Source organism: Salarias fasciatus, chromosome 4 (genome assembly GCF_902148845.1).
Source record: "Salarias fasciatus chromosome 4, fSalaFa1.1, whole genome shotgun sequence".
In the NCBI taxonomy this organism is placed as follows: domain Eukaryota; kingdom Metazoa; phylum Chordata; class Actinopteri; order Blenniiformes; family Blenniidae; genus Salarias; species Salarias fasciatus.
In genome coordinates this window covers 16,860,755-16,883,981 of record NC_043748.1, presented here as the reverse complement: position 1 = coordinate 16,883,981, position 23,227 = coordinate 16,860,755, and the positions used below count along the sequence as shown (strand labels likewise).

The following is a 23,227-nucleotide window of genomic DNA, read 5'->3' as shown; positions in this document are numbered from 1 at the left end:
AGAAACTACTGTTTGTGTATATTTCTATTTTGAATTCAGACACATTTCCAGATGAAACCAGTAACAAGCTGGTTTGGTTTGGTCTTTCTGAACCTCCACATACACCTTTCCATCAGTTTTGCCGAGGGAATTGTGCAAACTTTAATATGAATTCAGAAATATCCTTATTCATTTCAATTTTCAGGCCACATGATAGTTCGACCTCTGGTCTCCTCATGAATATTTCCCCAGTTGAAGTCTTGGCTTTAATAAATTCTGTGTTGAGTTTGGACAGTGTCTTTGGTCTGTCTCACTGGTCTTTTCAAACATGAAAAGAGCTGACCACATATTTTAAAATTTTCCTGCTGGTCTACAAAGCCCTGTATCCTTCAGGCACAAAAAACTTTTCCCCGAGTTGAAGCATGTTGTAAAAGTTGCTTTTCATTTTTAAGAACCTAAAACTGTGAAGAAACTCTCAGAAAAAGGCGGGATGCTGTAACTCTGACCGCTTTTTGAAAATTTTTTGACAATCTTTTTAAATTGCTTCTTCCTATCAGATCAGCATTCATGTTGCACTGCATACTCTTGCATTGCCTTAAAAATAGTTGCCTTGTCTGGTCGTGGGGACTCGTAGAATTAGTCAAAAGGTTACAGCTGGATTCAGACAATCTTCTGCAGAAACACTAAGGTTCATCAAAACAACACAAAAAAAATCAACTTTTTACCAACTATCCAAATCAAAAACCATTGGACGTATTCATCTCCATTTCAGAAACTGACTATGTGTAGTTAGAATTTTTGTTGTCATTGAATGTGGTGCTTTTATCACCAAAATCAACTTAATCCGTTTTCAAAAACTGTTTTTCGTGTTTCCTCTTTATTGAATTATTATACTTTCGAACCTCGAAATTGATGTATGCATTGTAAATTTTCTTTATTTTTGACAGGCTGCAGAGAAATTTGCTCAGTATTGTCAGTTTTTAATGCCGCGCTGCCTTCAGATCAGTGCAGGTTTTTGTTGGATCATTAAACACTGTGGTAGCCATTCCATACACAATGACAGACACTTAGACAAAAACCTTTGCCTGATAAAATGAATCATCATTGGTTGTTACTCTCAGGGAGAAAAGCACAAGAAATGTTTCTGTTTATTATATTTCAGGATTTAATAGAAAATTCATTGAACTATTTTCTTAATGTTTCATTTTTTTTTTAATGTGTTTTAAGCATAATTAGTCCTTTCTTGTTTTTTGTTAGATTTTTGATGAATTTCTTAGATGGTCTGCTCTGGAACTGTATCACTGTTTTCAGATGTTCTCTCAATATTTAAACATTTGATGACAGTTTAATTGTAAATCTACAGGAAACAGTAAAATCAAAGTTATTTTAAACATCAGCAAGCTGAAAGTTTTTGTCATCAATGACTTTCATTACCGTTGGCGTTGAAGTCCATTGTTTATCAATATCATCACTGCACAAAGCTCAGTACAGTTCATGTAATTATAAAATTTGATTTTGTTTAATGTAATGTTTTTTACCCTCTCTTGTGGAAAGTTTTACTGTTTTACATATATATATATATATATATATATATATATATATATATATATATATATATATATATATATATCCAGCCACTACACTATATATAATATTTTGCTGCCTAATGTATCGTGTGTGTGTGTGTGTGTGTGTGTGTGTGTGTGTGTGTGTGTGTGTGTGTGTGTGTGTGTGTGAATTAAACCTTTGCATCACAAAATCCTCAGTCTCTCTATCTCTTTGTTGGCAAGAACATTAAAAAGGGATTTGGGTCTTTAGGAGGAATGCTTAATGCTTTTTTGTTTTCATAAAATAAGATCAAAATAAAATGTTGTAGTTATAATAGAATAATTGCTCTGATACACAGACAGCCAATGGTGATCCCTCCAGCTCATGATGGACATTTTTAATTGAGTGAGACATTTTGAACATGTGTATAGAACCTAAACTGTAGGAGTATGGCCAAGGGACAAACAAACATCCTCTTCCTCCACAGGAGGTTTTTGTCACAGTGTATATCACAGTGGGCATTGTTTGACACCGTGTTGCAACCCTGTACAATAACTCCAGCCTATACACTCGCTGTTACGCCACACATATGCCTGCGGCTTAAATTCTGGAATTTCATTTTAGTTTCACGTTAACAGGACACAGTGACAAATGACACTGGGATGATTTGAGAAGAAGAAAAAAAACTTCAAAAAATTAACTTGTTTTTTGAAACGTGCTTTTTTTTAGATTTATCACCCAAAGCCTAGACATAGCAAAAGGTGAATGTACTGAAGTCATTGTATCTCTGATTAAAGTGTACATGAGTCCCCATAGTGACCCATATCAAGCATGTTACATTAGTTTGACTGCTTTAATTATTTTTCTTTCTAAATGTAAAATAACTTCAGTTCAAATTATTTAGGGCTTAATAATTATTTAAAATGCACTTTATTCTCTTATTTATTCTCTAAGTTTCTTATGAAACATTATTGCTCAGTGGCAAGTGTAAAATTTATCATATTTTTCAGGAACCCTTAAAGGAATACTCTGAAGATTTTGGACCCACGCCCTTTCCCTATCATTTACAAAATGAGATTAGCTCATAAATACCTTTATTGTGTCTGTTCATCCAGCAGCTGGCTCCCAGCTGTTAGCATTGTAGTTAGCTTAGCTCAACTGCCAGAGGTGAAGAGGAGTCAGAGCCGGACTGACGAAAGTGGACAAAATACTCCTTCCAGTGGTCCAGGTGACGGCGTATTAGCACGTGAAGTAAATCCGAATGGTTATAAAACATTTTAAAAGACGTGTTTTCTTTTCAATCTGTTAAAATAACGTTTTGATATACACAGACCTGCGCATGTACAGTGCTCCGCGGAAGGATATACAAGCGCACAGCGGCTGAGTCGACTGCTGTGCTCCAGTATATCCTTCCGTGGAGCACTGCGCATGCGCAGGTCTGTTTATATCAAAACGTTATTTTAACAGATTGAAAAGAAAACACATCTTTTAAAATGTTTTATAACCATTCTGGCTTCATATCATCAAATAAAACTCAGCCTGCCGTTGGGAGGCCGAGTTTTATTTTGTTTTTATAGTACTCATGGCCCTCTCGGGGGAATGAATTAAACTCATTTTTAAACAAACACATTCAGAAAAACGAAAACGAAGGGTATTTTGTCTGTAATTTCAGTTAGTTTTAGTTTTGTAAACTCAAAATACAGTTTTAGTTATCGTTTTTTTGATTGCTTTTTAGTTTTTATTTAGTTTTCATTAGTGAAAATGTTTTTTCAATTTTAGTTGTCATTTTTTTGTTAGTTTTCGTCAGCGATAATAACCTTGTCTCCCGTATGTACGGTTCATACAGGATCAAGCTAACTTTCCTTGACAGCTTTTTGTAACTGTGTGATTCACTGTGGCCACTCCACCGTACACGGTCTGTCATCCTCATACAAAAACCTGTCCCACTGTCTGACTGCTAAATGCTGACTGTAATGGAAGGGATTTTCCAACAAAAAAAAGATGTATGAGATCAGAATCGACATGAGTCCAAAAGTTAAATTTCTACGACTTCACTTTATGCATAAAAATCTTTTTATACCCCAGACATTTCTATGTGTTTATTTTATTTTGATCTAATCCAGTACATTAACAAATGGGTCCCTCAGCAAGGCTCAACTCATGAGAAAACCTGCAGATGAGGTGTCAAAATGAGTGAAATTAAGGAAATTACCAATTCAAAAAATAAATAAATCTTGTTTTGCAGTCGTCATTTTGTCTTGTATTTATCATCATTATTATTATTATTATTGTACTGTTGTTATTCATTCACAGGGACCCTCGTTTGAAACCTGATTACCATGACACACAGAGATGAAGAATGCCAGAATAGAACAACAAAGCCTTTTTTTTTTAATTCATGGAATTAATAATGTAGCAACTAGCAGTTCTCAAAAATCGTTAATTTTTTTTTATTTAAGAATATAAATTTTTGTTCTGAGAGGTAAAGATTTAGGTGTGAATTGTGGAATTCTTCAAATCATTGCTGCATTGTAACATGATTTTTTTCTTCTTTTCTGTGTTTTTTTAAATTAGGTGTATTGACTGTGATTAACAGGAGGAGACATGAGCAATAACATAACCTAAAGTTATTTTTGTATTTTATGAACACCCTTTGAAGAAGTATACATTCAAGAGATGCTTTGTTACTCTCTGGTAACAACGGTCACTCTTCTGCTTTTATCAGTTTATCTGGAAAATCTTCTTTGCATCTGTGCTAATTGACACTTTTTTTTTTTTTTTTTACATTTGTATTCCTTGTAAATGTCACAGTTTTACTCATTTGACTCATCCTGAGTTTATGACTATGCAAATCCTCGCGGTAGAAATGAAAGTCATCTCCTGCACAGAGCTTGTATAACAGAACAGCATCACTGCACTGACCTCTGTTGGAAAAGCTGAAGCCGTGCTGTGCTGAGTGGAGTCATCACGTTTCACAGCCTTGTCTTGGAAAATGCATATTCTGACCACTGGGTGGCGGCTAAAGCAGGATTTCCAACTCAGTGGAGTCATCTTTCCACTGGCTGAGACAGAGTCCCATGCTTCAGTGGGAGACAAGATCACGGTGTTGAATCACTCAATCCTTTGTCTCCATGTCTTCTAAATGTTCTGTTTTCTGTTGATTCACTCATATTGGAGCCAAAGTTTCTCAGAGCTGCCACAAAAAAAGAAGTTATTCCTCACTCATTTATTCTCCACTTCCATAAACTGAAATCAGAGTGGTTATTAAATAAGGTTGAACCACTGATGTTCCACACAACTTCAAAACCTTTAAAAATACTGATGATATTGTGATAATCAATGAAAAAGATCTAAATTGCATCACATATATTCTTAAATTGTGCATTTTTATGCATTATGAAATTTGGTGTGGTTCCTAAAGTATTTAGGTCAAAACTGACAAAGTAGAAATACTTCATGACTATTGTATACTTGAATATTTACTTAAATAAATACTGTGTGCAACTTTTGCAATATTGGCTTGTTTTATTTTAACTTCTAATACTGATAACAACACGGAGAGAAAGTCCTTTGAGAAGAAAAGGCAGACACATGTTTTCTGAGTGATACACAAAAAAACAACACAATTAACTTGAAGAAACTCCCTCGGTGTTAAAACGAAGCATTGGTCTAAACTGGGAGTCCACAGAATCTGACCCTGACATTGTGATCAGTGGAAACATTATTCAGGTAGTATCAGAATTTAAATATCTGGGAATCACATTAGACTCAAACTTGACATTCAAAAAGCACGTTAAAAAGGTAGAAAATACGATTAAATTCAATTTGGCTAATTTTCGGCACATTAGACCATACCTTACCATTGATGCAGCAAAACGTTTTATGCATGCCGTGATCTTCTCACACATAAACTGCTTCACAACCTGGTCACAGACAAATCAAACCACTTTGAAACCCATATAATCCCTATCCAAACATACGTTAAAAACACTTGATCAAAAGCCCAACCGTTATCACCATTGTCACACAGCCCAAAAATACAACTTAGCTTTACACATTTTTCAGATGCTTGCCTGATCTTTAATAAGATATTAAATGGGCTTGCACCTCCACCACGAAACAAGTTCATAGAACGAAGTGAAAGTGGTCCCAGAACAACAAGGGCAACTGCCAGAGCGGACTGTGAGATCCCGTTCATACAGAGGTTGTTTGGTGGGACAGTCTTCTCTGTCAGACGCTCCCACCACTGGAACAGTCTCCCAATTGAAATAAGAGAACCCGTTAACTATTTGACCTTCAAATTCAACCTCAAGAGATGGCTTAAAGCAAACCAAATTTCTAATCATGGACAAGTATGGGTTAAACTTATCACCGGTTTCACCCATATGTCCCTAAAGACCCTCATGTCTCTTTTTTTTTGTATTGTAGTATATTGCATTGTATTGTAATGTACTGTATAATAGATGTTTTTTTATGAATGGTTTTTGTTTTCCACTTTTTAACAACCTGCTCAAGGACTACAGATGTAAATTAGCCCATGGCACATTTACATAGAAGTGTTGATAAATATGCGTTGTCCCTGATAGATGAATAAATGAATGAATGAATAAATAAATAAATAAATAAATAAGCAAATAAACATGTTATTTACAGCTGATCAGTGACTATTCTGTATGTGAACAGTGACCATGATGTTCATGTTGACTGTTGTTTGTGCTGCATTGGTCAGTTTTCTGTGGACTTTTCCAGGGTTGTCGAGGACGGAGTTTTCTTCCCTCCTGTGCCGGGCTGGGCTCCCCCCCGGCTGCTCCTCGTACCCTACAGATTCTTTCTTGGATCCCAAATAGAGTGCAGAAATAAAGAGTCCCAATGCAGATCTCCAACGCTGATGACAATTTATTTGTGCGAAGTCTCTCGACAGAATTCTGGTCCTCTGTGTCCCTAGTCTGTCCGCGAGCAGCTCTCACTGACAGACTCAGAGCAAAAGGCGATGTCTAATCTAATGTGTGTGTATTTATGAAGTCTTCCGCTCGCAGGCGGGGTGATATTTTTATTATTCTGCACTGTAAAAAAAATTCCGCAGAATTTACGGTAAAATACAGGCAGCTGTGGTTGCCAGAAATTCCCTGTAAAAATTACGGTAACCATGCAGATGACTTTACGGTATAGTGACTGTAAATTTTACAGTATAAAACTGTTATTTGTTTACAATAATCTCCTGTCAAAATTACAGTCTATCTCAGTAATAAACACAACACTTCAAAAATTAATTGAATTAAAATTGGTCATTTTCCAAGCCAGTTTGTCCTTTTCAGGGTCACAGGGGGCTGGAGCCAATCCCAGCTACTTCAGGCAAGGACAGGTCATTGGACAGTTCACCAGTTTGTCACAGGGCTGACACACATTCGCATACATTCACTGGGGGCAATTAACCTGGCATGCATGAGTTCGGACTGCGGGAGAAAGCCAGAATACCCAGAGGAAACCCACACACACGGGGAGAACATGCAAATTCCACAGAGGCCTCAAGCCCCTACCAGGATTTGAACCTGGGACCTTCCGGCTGTGAGGGAAGAGTGCTAACCACTGCTCCTCCGTGCAATTTGTTCTAGGATATGCTCATGGATTGTATGCGCTCAACTTGCGCTCCAAACAGTCAATCGATAACATTAAATAACAACAGCTGATATTATGTCATTGTGAAATATTGTTTTTCTTTAAATCGGCAATATATGGACCACATTTTGAACATGTTTTTTTCTGTAGAAATGACAGTGTATATCAGTGGTCGTCAATGAGATTTGGCTTCGGGCCACTGTTTTTTGGGCACTTGGAACACGGGCTGGGGGGGGGGGGGGGGGGGGGGGGGGGGGGGTGGGTGGTGGTATGTACGCGTGCGGACTGGACTGGGTCCGGGGTGCGTGTATGGTTGCGGGCCCAGGGGGTGTGTGCGTGCATGCATGCCTGCTTGCGTGCGCCCGTTGCAATCCAGTCGTGGGCCGGATTGGGCGGTTCGGCCCGCGGACTGCCATTTGACTATCACTGGTGCCTAACATACTGAATGATTAACGGTTTTCTCCTGTAAATTTAAACGTACACATCTGTGGAATCCGTGATTTATCCTGAATAATACTGCAGATTATAGACTTAATTGTGTTCATGATGTTTCCTCACAAATTTTACAATTCATTGAAAAGATCACAGTAAAATTGTCTGTCTTTTATATATTGGAAAAGTACAGTTATGCACTGTATCTTGATTTACAGAAATTCAGTGTATTTCCTACGGCGATACACAATTTTGGAATTGACGGTGCTTTGCTGTTGCTGTTTGACAGTTTTTTACTGTATTTTTTTAACAAACTTTTTTTACAGTGTGGGTCACAAAACCCTGGAGCTGGTTTGGGCTGGTTGGGCCTCTGCTTCTCTCACACTGATGTGGATATGGTGTTCCTCCTGTTGTCCCAGCACAGCCGCTCCATGCCTGACAAGGAGTTGTCTTTCTGCCCAAAGATACTCAAAGATTCCTTGCATGAACATGAGCGTTTGTCTGATTAGGCGAGCAAGATTATGAGTTACAAGCTGCATTTCTCCATAATATTAAATAGGACAGAAGACAGTAGAATAGTAATAGAAGTTGTAAATTTCCACAGGGTCCAACATGAAAAAAACAGAGTTAGAATAAAGTTTTTTTCTCAGGGTCTACTGAGACCGTGATGTTCGGCACGGGGGTTTTTGTCCAGATGTTCAGCAGACTTCCTTCACTGTGAGGATCGAGCACAATAGTAAACAGCTGAATCTTCTGTCCTCAGCCTGTTCATCTGCAGTGACACTCGGTCAGCGTAGTCGTCTGTTGAGATGATAAACTGGCCTCGAACTGACGGAGAGTAGTACTTCATGCCTCCACCACCCAAGTCAAGGGAAGCAATCCACTCCAGTCCTTTTCCAGGAGCCTGCCTGATCCAGGCAAAACCATCACTGATGAATGTGAAACCAGATGCTTGACACGTCAGTTCATGAGACTCCCCTGGCCTTTTTACCGCTGGTCCGGACTCAGTGAGAGTCTGACTCTTTACACCTGTTAAAGGAAATTCAAAATAGTCCTCAGCATCAACCATGTTGTCTCCTTCAACAGAAATCTGTCAGAAGATCAATAAATATTGTCACCTTCGACGCAGAAGGTTAAAAGCAGCAGTCCTGTCCAACAATCCATCATGATTGTTCTCTGCTTCTTTCACTGCAGTCAGATAAAAACAAGGGGGAGGCAATGTTTTGCATTGACTCCTCCTCAAGTTAAAAACAGGTGGGTTGGAATTTTCGGTAACACTTTACTTGAAGCACCCGGTATAACACATTTTAAGTAGTTATAAAAACTCATAAATGATCATAATGCTTTATAGCCCATAGGTTTAGGGTTAGGGTTTGGGTTAGGATTAGGGTTAGGTCGTGATGTTATAAAGCATTGTGATCGATTATGAGTGTTTATAACTATAGTTATACAGTGCTATAATGTACTTAGAATGTGTTATACAGGGGTGTGTCAAGTAAAGTGTTACCGAATTTTCTTCTTCCCCAAAATATGTCATTACATGTTACAACCAAATACATTGCTGCTCCGCTGGAGTTGGAGTTGGATTGCTGAAGAGAAATCTATAAACATATTGAAGTTCCAATTCAAGAACACAGCAAAGCAACAGTTCAAGCAAGCTCATGTTTTAATTGATGGTAATAAAATCAGATCAAACTTACTGTTCCTCACTGTGTCTCTGGCGCAGTAATACACTGCTGTGTCCTCAGTCTCCAGACGGTTCATCTGCAGATACACTTGACTGCTTCTTCGTCTCTGGAGATGATGAACCTTCCCTGGACTGACTGGGAGTAATAGATCGGAGTACTGGATGTGTGTACCAAAGCAATCCACTCCAGACCTTTTCCAGGAGCCTGTCTGATCAAGGTCCAGACTGAGCTTGAGAAGTCTAATCCTGATGTTGTGCAGATGAGTCTATGAGACTCACCGGGTCTTTTTAAGACTGGTTCAGATTCTTTCATGTGCCAAACTTGAGCACCTCCTGTGTGTGTGCATAAAATTTGAATGATATTGCGCTGAAATGATTTTTTTTTTTATGATTTATTTATTTCAAAAACAAATTGATTTCATTTTGACTCTGTTTGCCATCCATTTCAGAAACAGTAATTTATCTGTGGGAACGTTTGATTTCGTGAGTATTCCTCCAATATCAATACTAAGTTTTAAGCTGTCTAAATTCCCTTTTGAGACACTTGAAAAGTATTTTGAAGTAAAAAAACAAAAAGTGTCTCAGAAGTAAAAAGTAAAAACCTTTGTAAACAACCTTGAAGGCCTGAACACAGACTACTGTGGGATTTTGTACAGCTGTAACACTAAGCTCACACACTGTGTCTCTCTCCCACAGTAATAAACAGCAGAATCTTCCATTTTCAGACTGTTCATCTGCAGAAGCAGCTGATTTCTGCTGTCGTCTCTGGAGACGGTGAAGCGGCCCCGGACTGAGTCAGAGTAATAATTGCCGCCACTGCTACCGATGTGGTGCATGGCAATCCACTCCAGTCCTTTCCCAGGAGCCTGTCTGAACCAGACCATCCAGTGGCTGCTCAGTGTGATTCCAGAGCCTGTACAGGTCAATGTGTGGGACTCTCCTGGCTTTATGTCCACAGGATCAGACTCAGTCAGAGTCTGACTACGAGCTCCTGTCAACACAAAAGACACAGTTTCACTTGCTGTCAGTAACAATATATTTAAAAAGAAAACCAACATAAGGTTTGTGAAATGCTTCACCTGCCCAGCAGAGAGTTAAAAGCAGTAGTCTGAAGCTGCTGGAGGCCATCGTGTTAAACTGCCTGTTTACTGCTGTCTGTCATCTCTGAGCAGCCAGTAAGTAGAGGTGGAAGATGTGTTTTGCATTGACTCCTCCTCATGGAAAAATCACCCCCGCTCAGAGTGAGTCTTCTGGTGAGCTGGTTCTGGACCACAGGCTGCATGTTTTACACCCGACTTTAAAGGTGCATGAAGGAGTTTGCACGTTTCATGCGAAACAACGGCCCCTGCAAGGCCTTGGACGTAACTGCAGCTTAGTGAAACGCTCGTGTCTGCGGCTTGTGTCCATGTACGTGCACGGAAGAGGGGAACTCCTTACTCTCTCTTGAAGTAGCGCTCGAGTAAAATATATGTTTCTTTTGCCTGCGTGGGGTCTGTGCTGGAGTTGTGGCAGTGCGAGAAGCTGGCCTTTTCTTACTTTCTGGAAGATCCATCCTCATACTGCTCAGTTGCTGCTCGCTAAGCATCTGGCGGAGTAATGACGGACAAAACCGAAGGAAATCAGGCCAGCAGGATCACGCATTACCCCACATCATCTCAAATTCTCCCCCAAAAAATTCTGGTGCCGGACCGGTACTGCAACTTTCAAGTCACAATTTAGCACTGTTAGAGGTACTTACAATGAATATGTCAGGGCACATTGTACACATCATTGAATATTTGTAACATATTTATGGTGGAAAATAAGTATTTTTAAAGTTGAAAAATGCCTTAATGCACCTTTAAAGAAACACATTTGAAAAAAAAAAACCCAATACACACAGTTTACAAATGTGAAAAGTTTCAAATGATTGTTGTTCTAAGTGTCAGTAAACGATGTTGCAAATTAATAAGAACTTCATTTTAATGTGTTTGCTCAAATCAGTGAAGGAAATTGGAAAGGAAGAAGAAAGCAGAATGAATGCATCTCATATGATAAATTCTTTGTTATATTACTATAAACATTTGCTGTGAAATCTGTATTCAAGAACATTAATTGTATATGATTGATGTGTTTCAGATGTAAGTGTTCATGGCTCAGTGGGAGTTTGTAACTAACGTAAACAGTCAAGTCATTTTTTTTCATTTAGTATTTTGTGAGACATCTGCTGCCTGCTGTTGTCTCAGGAGAATAATACCCTTTCAGATAAAGAAAAGCAAACATTATACATAAGTTTCATGTCACAGGACTTGAAGGAAGAGGAACGTGGGTTGGAAATCTTTGGTAAATTTTTCTTTAATGTCTTCAAGTCAATTTGTATCTAAAGTGGGTTTTGTCCTTTCACTTTTATGATTTGCTTTAAATGTGTATGTACATGTGTATTCTTGTCAAATATAGAAAAAAACATGTATTTCCTTTGAACTCTTATTTTCTCCTTGGTAATTAAAGTATTGACATGATTATTAGAGCGCTGGAATCAAGAATGTGCTGATAGGAACAGAGATCTATAAAGAATGAAGACATACTGATAAGTGCTTTGTAGAGTTTTTCTGTGAAATATTAACAAATGAAATGACATTTCTCATCTTTTTCATATTGAGTTGATCATCTGTGCTTTTTCAAAACTGTTCAGTCATGTGCAAGTGTGTGCACGTCTTCATCAAAAGTGACATTTCTCACTATCATGGCTTCTGTTGGCTCCATGAAATGTAAAAGTTGGTCGTGTTATCACCACAAAAGATACCCAACATCTTCACTGTCTCTCCAGGTTGTTTCACCTCTGGAGAAGATTGTTGTAGCTGGATCTCACTTGAAACTCCTGGAAGAAGATCAAGTTATTGTCTCACCATGAACAGTGACAACAAATAATACACCCCAATGAAATCTGCTCTTCATTCTCATGTGCTTAAAAAAAAAAAGTCCTCTTGTTTAAGATGATTGTTTTAAATATCTGTGAAATCAATGTTTTCTTTACCAACAAAGTTTGTGGATGTTGCTGCATTTAACCAGTGGGCCACCACTTGTCCATGTCTGATCTGAACAGAGAACAATCTCAAACAGACAGAAGAGGATCAGTGATGGACTTTTTTTTGGATTGGAAAACATTTACTTATATTTCATCACAGAGAGAGATAAAACCCTGCAGACTTCTGAGGGAAAAATGCATATTAAAGCTTGACATCATATTCTTGAATTTGTGCATCGAAATATTTAACATTTTAAATCAATCACCGTGGTTGCCTTTATTTATTCTGACTTACATGTCAATGTGTCTGATTGTTATTTATGTATTGTCCTGTTTTTGTGCAGGTCTGTTGGTGCTTTGTGTCACTGTGGGATAACGCACATACTAGTAAACTCCTGAGTCTTCAGGCTGCATATTCTGTCCCTGAATGGTCACAGTCCGAGCCGACGTGTCTCTGCTGGAGCTGAACTTGCTCTTCAAAGCTTCATTTCCATAAAAGTCTCCTCCACCCCACTGATGAAATATCCAGTCCATCGGTTTTCCTTCACGCTGTCGGACCCAGCCTGTTGCATAGCTGCTATCAGTGAGAGAATAACCAGAGACCTGACAGGTGATGGACAAAGACTGTCCAGGCTGCACAACCATGGACTCTGGCTGGGTGAGATCAATACTGAGAACACCTGTGAAAACACAAATAAAAGTCATCTCCATCATTCCTATTCTTCCGTGTTTTTGTCTGTGTGGTTCTACTGAAAGCTCCTTACAGGATGCAGCTGTCAGCAGCAGTAGAGCCTCAGAGAACATGGTTGATGCTGAAGTTGGACTAATGTGATCTCTGTTGTCTTCTGACTCACACACAGGCACACACTTCCTTTTGAGTCACCCTCACTTTACATGTAGTCAAATGAATTCAGTAGGAGGTGTAAGGACATGTCAACAATGGTTCATCTTGGATTTTCACATGAAGATATCCTCAGGGGTGTTTTCTTTGTATTGATTTTCATCATCTTCAGCTCTTTGATTGCAGTCAAAATTTGGTGCAATACATGTGATTTCGAGTGTGCTCAGAAGAAATAGAAATAAGTCACAACATTAGCACAGAATTTTAGTCTCATTCAAATGAAATCAACAAGAAAAGCAAACAGATCTGAGAGTGGAAGAATTGACAGTGACTGCCCTTCAGTGTTCATTTGGTTGTCACTCCAAAGGGGAAATCAGTCCATCAATCCATCCATCTTCTCTCTCAGTTAACCAACGTCGGGGTTACATGTGTCCTTATCATCATTGCAGACTTCTGTGGTTTTTGTTGGAGCACTTTAGACTTTTTGGGGGAATCATTTCTGAATTGACCTGTTGGGACACATGGACAGAGAGTGGGTAGCTGTTGGTGGACTGTGTGATTCAGAAAAGGAGGATGAGGACCTGGTGTAGAGTCAGAAGAGCAGAGCTTTGTCAGTGGGTCTAGTTTGAACTGCAGCTCAAACCGACGGGAATCTCCAGCTTGCAGCACATGAATGGACAAATTCAGGCAATGTGAATAATTAACCATGAAGTTCATGATGAATGTTATTTATGTTGTATTTGGACTTGGATTGGTGAAGTGAAATCCTGAAACATATTGAAGTTCCAATTCAAGAACACAGCAAAGCAGCAGCTGAAACAAGTTTTAATTGACAATAATTATGGACTCAGATTAAAAGAGAAAGAGAAAAGAAACACACCAAAATGAATAATTTCTGATGATGTATTCCTAAATTTCAGGTCTTGTGCATTTGTTTATTTTTATTTATTTATTTTTCGTTCCCACATACTGAATGCACTGAAATTGTAATAAATTGCAAGAGAGATCTCAGACGGTGGATTAGAGAGGAACTAGTTTTTTTTTGTTGAACTCTCTTCTTACTGTCTCTCACTGTGTCTGGCACAGTAATACACTGCTGTGTCCTCAGTCTCCAGACGGTTCATCTGCAGATACACTTGACTGCTTCTTCGTCTCTGGAGATGATGAACCTTCCCTGGACTGACTGGGAGTAATAGATAGGAGTACTGGATGTGTGTACCAAAGCAATCCACTCCAGACCTTTTCCAGGAGCCTGTCTGATCCAGTTCCAGACTGAGCTTGAGAAGTCTAATCCAGATGTTGTGCAGATGAGTCTATGAGACTCACCGTGTCTTTTTAGGGCTGGTTCAGATTCTGTTATGGACCAACCTCGCGTGCCTCCGACAAGAAACAAAATGACCACAAACAGCATCAGATCTCTGTGAGCCATGGTGACACTGAGATTCTTTGCCTTCAAATCCCAAAAAATCCTCTTAAATATGGTTTAAACTGAATCCCAGTGAGAATTTGCACAGGCCCAGCTCCGCCCATACGTTCAGATTTCACAGTCAAATCCAGTGCGACTAAACAACCAACCAACCAATGTGACTGCTTTTAATGTTTGGTGTTTGAAATATTTCACTTAAATTCCCAAGTCACCATTTTCAAAGTGTATTTTGATCTACACAGTCACATTAGTTGATCAGTTTCTTTTAGTTGGTAAATGGACTACACTTGTATAGCGCTTTTTACCCTGCTTGACACGCTGCAATATCACATCAACCATATTTCACACCATATTCGGTGGTGGTAAGCTGCGACTGTAGCCACAGCTGCCCTGGGGCAGACTGACGGAAGCGAGGCTGCCAATCTGCGCCATCGGCCCCTCCGACCACCACCAACCAGTCACTCTCACAACTTTCATACCAGGCGAGGTGGGTGAAGTGTCTTGCCCAAGGACACAACGCCAGTTTTACGCCTGCGGGAGCGGGGATCGAACTGCCAACCTTCCGGTTATAAGACAACCTGCCCTACCAACTGAGCTACTATTGCCCCGAGTTGCTCTTTGAAACCAAATAGACATTTTATGACACATCCTATGTCAGAATAAAGTTTTAAATCAACAAAAATGTTTCATCACATTCAATTTCCATGAGAGGATCACTGAATAATGAGTAACACTGCCCCCTGGTGGCTTCCACACTGAAACTGCAGAATTGACTAAATTCTTCAACCGTATTCACAGATCTATATTGACTGTGAGTGTCTGTGTTCATCTTGATTAACCGGTGTTGAGAGTGTATCATGCCTTCAGCACAGTGTCAGCTGGAATCAGTTTCTATCTTTAGCGACAGTTTATTGGATAAAGCTGATATAAATGATAAGTTAATGTATGGATGTATTGTGATTACCAACAAGTTTTATGTGGATGTTGCAAATTCATGCAGTCCATTCCTCCTCCCTTAGTTTGAATATTATAACGTTAAATTTTCACTTTATTCAGCCATGTTGACATTTCAACTTTTTAGTGTTTTTGTGGAGCTACAATATAGCTATTCTATTTTATTCTGTTGGGTGATAAGTGTTGCTCTCATTTGTTTGAAGTCCTCAGTGTCAATGCTGTGAAATATCTATCATGTCTGTTCTTTTTTTTTTTTTTTTTTTTGATGAACCAAAACCAGAAACAATTTGAGATCACTATATAAAAAATTGATTCTTTGACCCGCCACAGAAAGATGAGTACTGTGGGATATTGTACAGCTGCCTCATCAGCTTCAGTCACTGTGTCTCTTGCACAGTAATAAACAGCAGAGTCTTCAGCCTGCAGACTGCTCATCTGCAGAAACAGTTGCTTATTGCTGTCGTCTCTGGAGATGGTAAAGCGGCTTCCCACTGATCGACCATAGTATTTGTCCCCACTGTGAGTGATCATTGCAACCCACTCCAGTCCTTTTCCAGTAGCCTGTCTGATCCAAGCCAACCAGTAGCCACTGACATCTAATCCAGAGGCTGTGCAGGTTAATCTGTGGGATTCTCCAGATCTTTTGACAACCGGTTCAGATTGAGTCAGAGTCTGACCGTCAACACCTGTGGAGACAATAAAATAGTCACATGTAGTCACTGATTAACTGTATGGAGACAACATGAAGACCAGCTGGACATTAGAAAAGCTTCACCTGCCCAGCAGACAGTTAAAAGAAGCAGTCCTATCTGATAATCCATCTTCTTCAGTCCTGTCTTCGTCCTCGTCCTTCATCATGACTGTTGTTACATATGTAGTAGGATCCCACACAGGATTTGCATCGACTCCTCCTCCCTTCATTTTCTCCTGTCATGTGCTGAAGTGTTCAACTTGGACAGTCACGATATGGTTTCGGGTCTCTGTTTGAACATCCATCTGTCTGTCTAAAATTCTGTTCTGAAATAACTTCTGAGGAGAACAAATGAACAAGATCCAGCTGCAGTGAGCAGCGTTGAAGCAACATGAAACATTTGTGTTGGATCTCAAGAGTTCAGTGCTGCCGATCTTTTTTCTTTAACCTCCTCTTAATGAGGAATTCTAAAACTATGTGATGAAAAGGTAAAAAAGGCAATTGTATTTTCAGACAGGCCTGAAATTCTTAGTCATGACACCGAAGAAAAATCATTTGCAACTCGATGCATTTGTGGGATTAGCAGTTTAAGTGCAAGAGTTATCAGCGTGTATGTGTGTGTAAAATTTTAATAATTTAATTGTTTAATCATTTTTTAAATAATGGATGAATACTTTCATCTGGTGTAATGCAACAAATGATTTTGATGATTTATTTATTCGACAAACATTTATTTATTTCACCCAAGCACTATTTTCCATCACATAAGGAAATATAACAATTTGTCTTTGACAAGGTTTGGTTTAGTTACAGAGTATTTAGATGAAGATTAACACATTAAGTTTTATCTTATTCCAATTAACTCAATGAATTAAATCAATAAAAAATACGTGTTCCAGAAGTTAAAAGTAAAAACCTTTGTAAACAACCTTGAAGGCCTGAACACAGACTACTGTGGGATTTTGTACAGCTGTAACACTAAGCTCACACACTGTGTCTCTGGCACAGTAATAAACAGCAGAATCTTCCATTTTTAGACTGTTCATCTGCAGAAGCAGCTGATTTTTGCTGTCGTCTCTGGAGATGGTGAAGCGGCCCCGGACTGACTCAGAGTAATATTTGCTGCCACTACTGCCGCTTTGGTGATAGGCAATCCACTCCAGTCCTTCCCCAGGAGCCTGTCTGATCCAGGCCATATAGTAGCTGCTCATTGTGAATCCAGAGCCTGTACAGGTCAATGTGTGGGACTCTCCTGGCTTTTTGACCACAGGATCAGACTCAGTCAGAGTCTGACTACGAGCTCCTGTCAACACAAAAGACACAGTTTCACTTGCTGTCAGTAACAATATACTGAAATAGAAAACCAACATAAGGTTTGTGAAATGCTTCACCTGCCCAGCAGAGAGTTAAAAGCAGTAGTCTGAAGCTGCTGGAGGCCATCGTGTTAAACTGCCTGTTTACTGCTGTCTGTCATTCTCTGAGCAGCCAGTAAGTAGAGGTGGAAGATGTGTTTTGCATTGACTCCTCCTCATGGAAAAATAACAGGTCAGAGTGAGTCTTCTGGTGAGCTGGTTCTGGACCACAGGCTGCATGTTTGACACCCCTACTTCAAAGACTCAATCTCTCAGAAAATAAAATAAAAAAATGTTTGAAACTTGTCACATTTGTTAACTGTGTGCATTTTTATTCTTTTTTTCCAAATCATTGTTCTTAAAAGTGTCAGTAAAAGATGTTGCAAATCAATTAGAACTTCATGTCATATTTTTACCCAAATCAGTGAAGGCAGTTAACAGAGAACATTAAAGCAGTATTACGTCATGAATCTCATATGATCAATTCTTTGTTATATTGTTGAAGACATTTACAGTGAAATCTCCATTCATGGACGTTAATCATGTAAAATCAATGTGATTCAGATGGAAGTTTTCCTGGGTCAACGCAAGTTTTGTAACTAAAGTAAACAGTCAAGTTGTCCTTTTGTTTCTTTCAGTATTTTCAGAGACATCTGCTGCCTGCTGTTCTCTCAGGAGAATGATCCACTTTCAGATAAGCAAATGTTTTACATCAGATTCATGTACTGCAGACAGTTTTTATATACAATATTAACACAAATATTGTTTCACTCTTTTGTCAGATAGACTTGATCATCTGTGCTTTTTGGAAACTCTTCAGTCATGTGTAAGTGTCCGCACGTCTTTATCAAAAGCTACATTTCTTCATTTTCATGGCTTCTGTCGCATCTATGAAATGTGAAAGTCTGCCATGCTATGACCAGAAAAGATACATAACATCTTCACTGTCTCTCCAGGTTGTTTCACCTCTGGAGAAGATTGTTGCAGCTGGATCTCATTTGAAACTCCTGGAAGAAGATGAAGTTATTGTCTCACCATGAACAGTGACAACAAATAATACACCCCAGAGAAGTCTGCTCTTCATTCTCATCCTGTGATTTAGAAAAGAAAACAGTCCTCCCATTTTAGATTATTCTCTCAAATGCATCTGAGTCTGTCAGGATTCAACCACAAAGTGTTGGGAGGTGCTGCGTTGGGTTTCTAAATAGGGAGAGTTTGCATAGACTTCCCTCTGCTGGTTCATAAAAGGAATGCAAAGTACACAGATGGTTCACAGTTAAATGTTTGCAGCGCTTCAAGATTAAAGTAATTTATAACATTTTTTGATCCCAGGTTCATATGTGCAACGATGACCATCCTCTGACCAAAATCTATGAAATCGATATTTTCTTTCCTGGCAAAGTTTGTGGATGTTGCTGCATTTGGCCCGTGAGCCACCACATGTCCATGTCTGATCTGAACAGAGAACAATCTCAAACAGACAGAAGAGGATCAGCGATTCACTTTTTTAAATTGGAAAACATTATTTACTATTTCATCAGAGATATGGTTGACATACAGCTCATTGCAAACTTTTAGGGAAAAAAGCTAAGCTTTCTATATGTATCGTCTATGCATATTAGAGCTGGATGTAATTTTATTTAATTTGGTGAATTGAAATGTTTAATGTTTTTAATAAAGCACGACAGCCTTCTTCTGTCATGCACATTCATTACTCAATGTGTCTGACTGTTATTTATGTATTTTCCTGCAGGCAGTGTCACAGTGTGGTTCATGTTTGTGTTTTACTGAGTATTTGTGCAGGTCTGTTGGTGCTTTGTGTCACTGTGGGGAGACACACACAGTTGTAAACTCCTGAGTCTTCAGGCTGCATATTCTGTCCCTGAATGGTCACAGTCTGAGCCGACGTGTCTCTGCTGGAGCTGAACTTGCTCTTCAAAGCTTCATTTTGTGGTAAAGTTCCTCCACCCCACTGATGAAATATCCAGTCCATCGGTTTTCCTTCACGCTGTCGGACCCAGCCTGTTGCATAGCTGCTATCAGTGAGAGAATAACCAGAGACCTGACAGGTGATGGACAAAGACTGTCCAGTCTGCACAACCATGGACTCTGGCTGGGTGAGATCAATACTGAGAACACCTGTGAAAACACAAATAAAAGTCATCTCCATCATTCCTACTCTTCAGTGTTTTTATCTGTGTGGTTCTACTGAAAGCTCCTTACAGGATGCAGCTGTCAGCAGCAGTAGAGCCTCAGAGAACATGGTTGATGCTGAAGTTGAACTAATGTGATCTCTGTTGCCTTCTGACTCACACACAGGCACACACTTCCTTTTGAGTCACCCTCACTTTACATGTAGTCAAATGAATTCAGTAGGAGGTGTAAGGAAATGTCCTCCAGATGGACTCTGACTGTGTCGAAACTTTGATTTATATGTTAAATTGTTCATCTTGGATTTTCACATTGAGATACTGTATCCTCAGGGGTGTTTTGCTTGATTTGGATCATCTTAAGCTCGTTTGATTGCAGTAAAAATTTTGTACTCGTGTGATTTCGAGTGTGCTCAATAGAAATAGAAATAAGACACAACATTCGTTCAGAATTTTAGTCCCATTCAAATTAAATCAACAAGAAAAGCAAACAGATCTGAGAGTGGAAGAATTGACAGTGACTGCCCTCCAGTGTTCATTTGGTTGTAACTCCAAAGTGTAAATCAGTCCATCAATCATCCATCTTTTTTGCGACTTTTTGGGGAATTATTTCTGAATTGACCTGTAGGGACCCAGACAGAGAATGGGTAGCTGTTGGTGGACTGTATGATTCAGTTAAGGAGGAAATTCTAACACAGTTAGAATAAAGTTTTTTTCTCAGGGTCTACTGAGACCGTGATGTTCGGCACGGGGGTTTTTGTCCAGATGTTCAGCAGACTTCCTTCACTGTGAGGATCGAGCACAATAGTAAACAGCTGAATCTTCTGTCCTCAGTTTGCTCATCTGCAGTGACACTCGGTCAGCGTAGTTGTCTCTCGAGATGAGGAACTGATCTGGTTGAGACGAGGACTTAATGCTTCCACTACCCATGTCAAGCCATGCAATCCACTCCAGTCCTTTTCCAGGAGCCTGCCTGATCCAGGCAAAACCATTGCTGGTGAATGTGAATCCAGATGCTTCACATGTCAGTTCATGAGACTCCCCTGGCCTTTTTACCACTGGTCCGGACTCAGTGAGAGTCTGACTCTTTACACCTGTTAAAGGAAATTCAAAATAGTCCTCAGCATCAAATATGTTGTCTCCTTCAACAGAAATCTGTCAGAAGATCAATAAATGTTGTCACCTTCGAAGCAGAAGGTTAAAAGCAGCAGTCCTGTCCAACAATCCATCATGATTGTTCTCTGCTTCTTTCACTGCAGTCAGATAAAAACAAGTGGAAGGCAATGTTTTGCATTGACTCCTCCTCAAGTTAAAAACAGAGGTGGGTTGGAATTTTCTTCATCCCCAAAATATGTCATTACATGTTACAACCAAATACATTGCTGCTCTGCTGGAGATGGAGTTGGATTGGTGAAGAGAAATCTGAGAACATTTTGAAGTTCCAATTCAAGAACACAGCAAAGCAACAGTTCAAGCAAATTCATGTTGGTAATTCAATCAAATCAAACTTTACTTGTAGGCTACAGCACTTTTCATATTAAAGAATAAAAAACAACTCCAGATACACTTGACTGCTGGAGTCTGGACTGGCTGGGAGTAATAGATCGGAGTACTGGATGTGTGTACCAAAGCAATCCACTCCAGACCTTTTCCAGGAGCCTGTCTGATCCAGTTCCAGACTGAGCTTGAGAAGTCTAATCCAGATATTGTGCAGATGAGTCCATGAGACTCTCCGGGTCTTTTTAAGACTGGTTCAGATTCTGTCATGGACCAACCTTGAGCACCTCCTGTGTGTGTGCATAAAATTTGAATGATATTGTGCCGAAATTATATATTTTTTAATAATAATAATAATAATGCATTGGTTTTATACAGCGCTTTTCAGGACACTCAAAGACGCTTCACATTGCATTATTCATTCACACCATACTGGGTGGTGGTAAGCCACTGCTGTAGCCACAGCTGCCCTGGGGCAGACTGACGGAAGCGAGGCTGCCAATCTGCGCCATCGGCCCCTCCGACCACCACCAACCATTCACTCTCACAACTTTCATACTAGGCAAGGTGGGTGAAGTGTCTTGCCCAAGGACACAACGACAGTTTTACGCCTGCGGGAGCAGGGATCGAACCGCCAACCTTCCGGTTATAAGACGACCCGCTCTACCAACTGAGCTACTGTCGCTTTTAGTGAGGTGTTTGGAAAAAATATTTATGATTTATTTATTTCAAAAACAAATTTATTTCATTTTGACTCCATTTACCATCAATTTCAGAAACAGTAATTATTTGTCAGAATGTTTGATTTTGTGAGTATTCCTCCAGTATCAATACGCTAAGTTTTAAGCTATCTAAATTCCCTTTTGAGACGCTTGGAAAGTATTTTGGGGTGGCTATGGTTCAGGGGGGAGAGCAGTCGTCCCACAATCGGGAGGTTGTGAGTGTGATTCCTGTGTCCCACCATCTGCATGTCGAAGTGTCTTTGGGCAAGACACTGAACCCTGAATTGCGTCCACTGTACGTCGCTTTGGACAAAAGCGTCTGCTAAACAGAATTGTAGAATTGCAGAATTTTGATGTAAAAAAAAAAAAAAGAGTCTCAGAAATAAAAAGTAAAAACCTTTGTAAACAACCTTGAAGGCCTGAACACAGACTACTGTGGGATTTTGTACAGCTGTAACACTAAGCTCACACACTGTGACTCTCTGGCACAGTAATAAACAGCAGAATCTTCCATTTTTAGACTGTTCATCTGCAGAAGCAGCTGATTTCTGCTGTCGTCTCTGGAGATGGTGAAGCGACCCCGGACTGACTCAGAGTAATATTTGCTGCCACTACTGCCGCTGTGGTGATAGGCAATCCACTCCAGTCCTTTCCCAGGAGCCTGTCTGATCCAGGCCATCCAGTAGCTGCTCAGTGTGATTCCAGAGCCTGTACAGGTCAATGTGTGGGACTCTCCTGGCTTTTTGACCACAGGATCAGACTCAGTCAGAGTCTGACTACGAGCTCCTGTCAACACAAAACACACAGTTTCACTTGCTGTCAGTAACAATATATTTAAAAAGAAAACCAACATAAGGTTTGTGAAATGCTTCACCTGCCCAGCAGAGAGTTAAAAGCAGTAGTCTGAAGCTGCTGGAGGCCATCGTGTTAAACTGCCTGTTTACTGCTGTCTGTCATTCTCTGAGCAACCAGTAAGTAGAGGTGGAAGATGTGTTTTGCATTGACTCCTCCTCATGGAAAAAACATCCCTGGTCAGAGTGAGTCTTCTGGTGAGCTGGTTCTGGACCACAGGCTGCATGTTTTACACCCCGACTTTAAAAAAAACACATTTGAAACTTTTCACATTTTTAAACTGTGTGTATTTGGATTTTTTTTTTTAAATCATTGTTATTATAAGTGTCAGTAAAAGATGTTGCAAATCAATAAGAACTTTATGTTTGCTCAAATCAGTGAAGGAAATTGGAAGAGAAGAAGAAAGCAGAATAAATGCAACTCTTATGATCAATTCTTTGTTATATTATTAGAAATATTTGCTGTGAAATCTGCAT

The 23,227-nt window shown here is 39.5% G+C and overlaps 1 protein-coding gene across 9 annotated transcripts in view; it reads right to left on the bottom strand.

Annotated features, from left to right (window-relative positions):
- LOC115387516 (immunoglobulin mu heavy chain-like) overlaps positions 1-22,835 on the bottom strand; it is a 42,987-nt gene extending 20,152 nt beyond the window's left edge. For 2 of the 9 annotated variants that reach the window (XM_030090251.1, XM_030090252.1), the window contains exons 1-2: positions 22,774-22,835; positions 22,379-22,685 (exon numbers count right to left, since the gene is read on the bottom strand). In XM_030090251.1, the coding sequence (XP_029946111.1) occupies positions 22,379-22,685; positions 22,774-22,822 (356 nt within the window). In that variant the 5' untranslated portion in view covers positions 22,823-22,835. Of the gene's footprint in view, positions 1-1,017; positions 1,028-6,095; positions 6,103-8,291; positions 8,529-9,944; positions 10,254-10,341; positions 10,405-14,818; positions 14,829-17,168; positions 17,292-19,364; positions 19,670-19,753; positions 19,823-20,467; positions 20,583-22,378; positions 22,686-22,773 lie in introns of those variants that run through there. The other 7 variants (XM_030090256.1, XM_030090255.1, XM_030090254.1 and 4 more) reach the window with 7 other exon arrangements.
- Between the last annotated feature and the right edge of the window lie 392 nt (positions 22,836-23,227).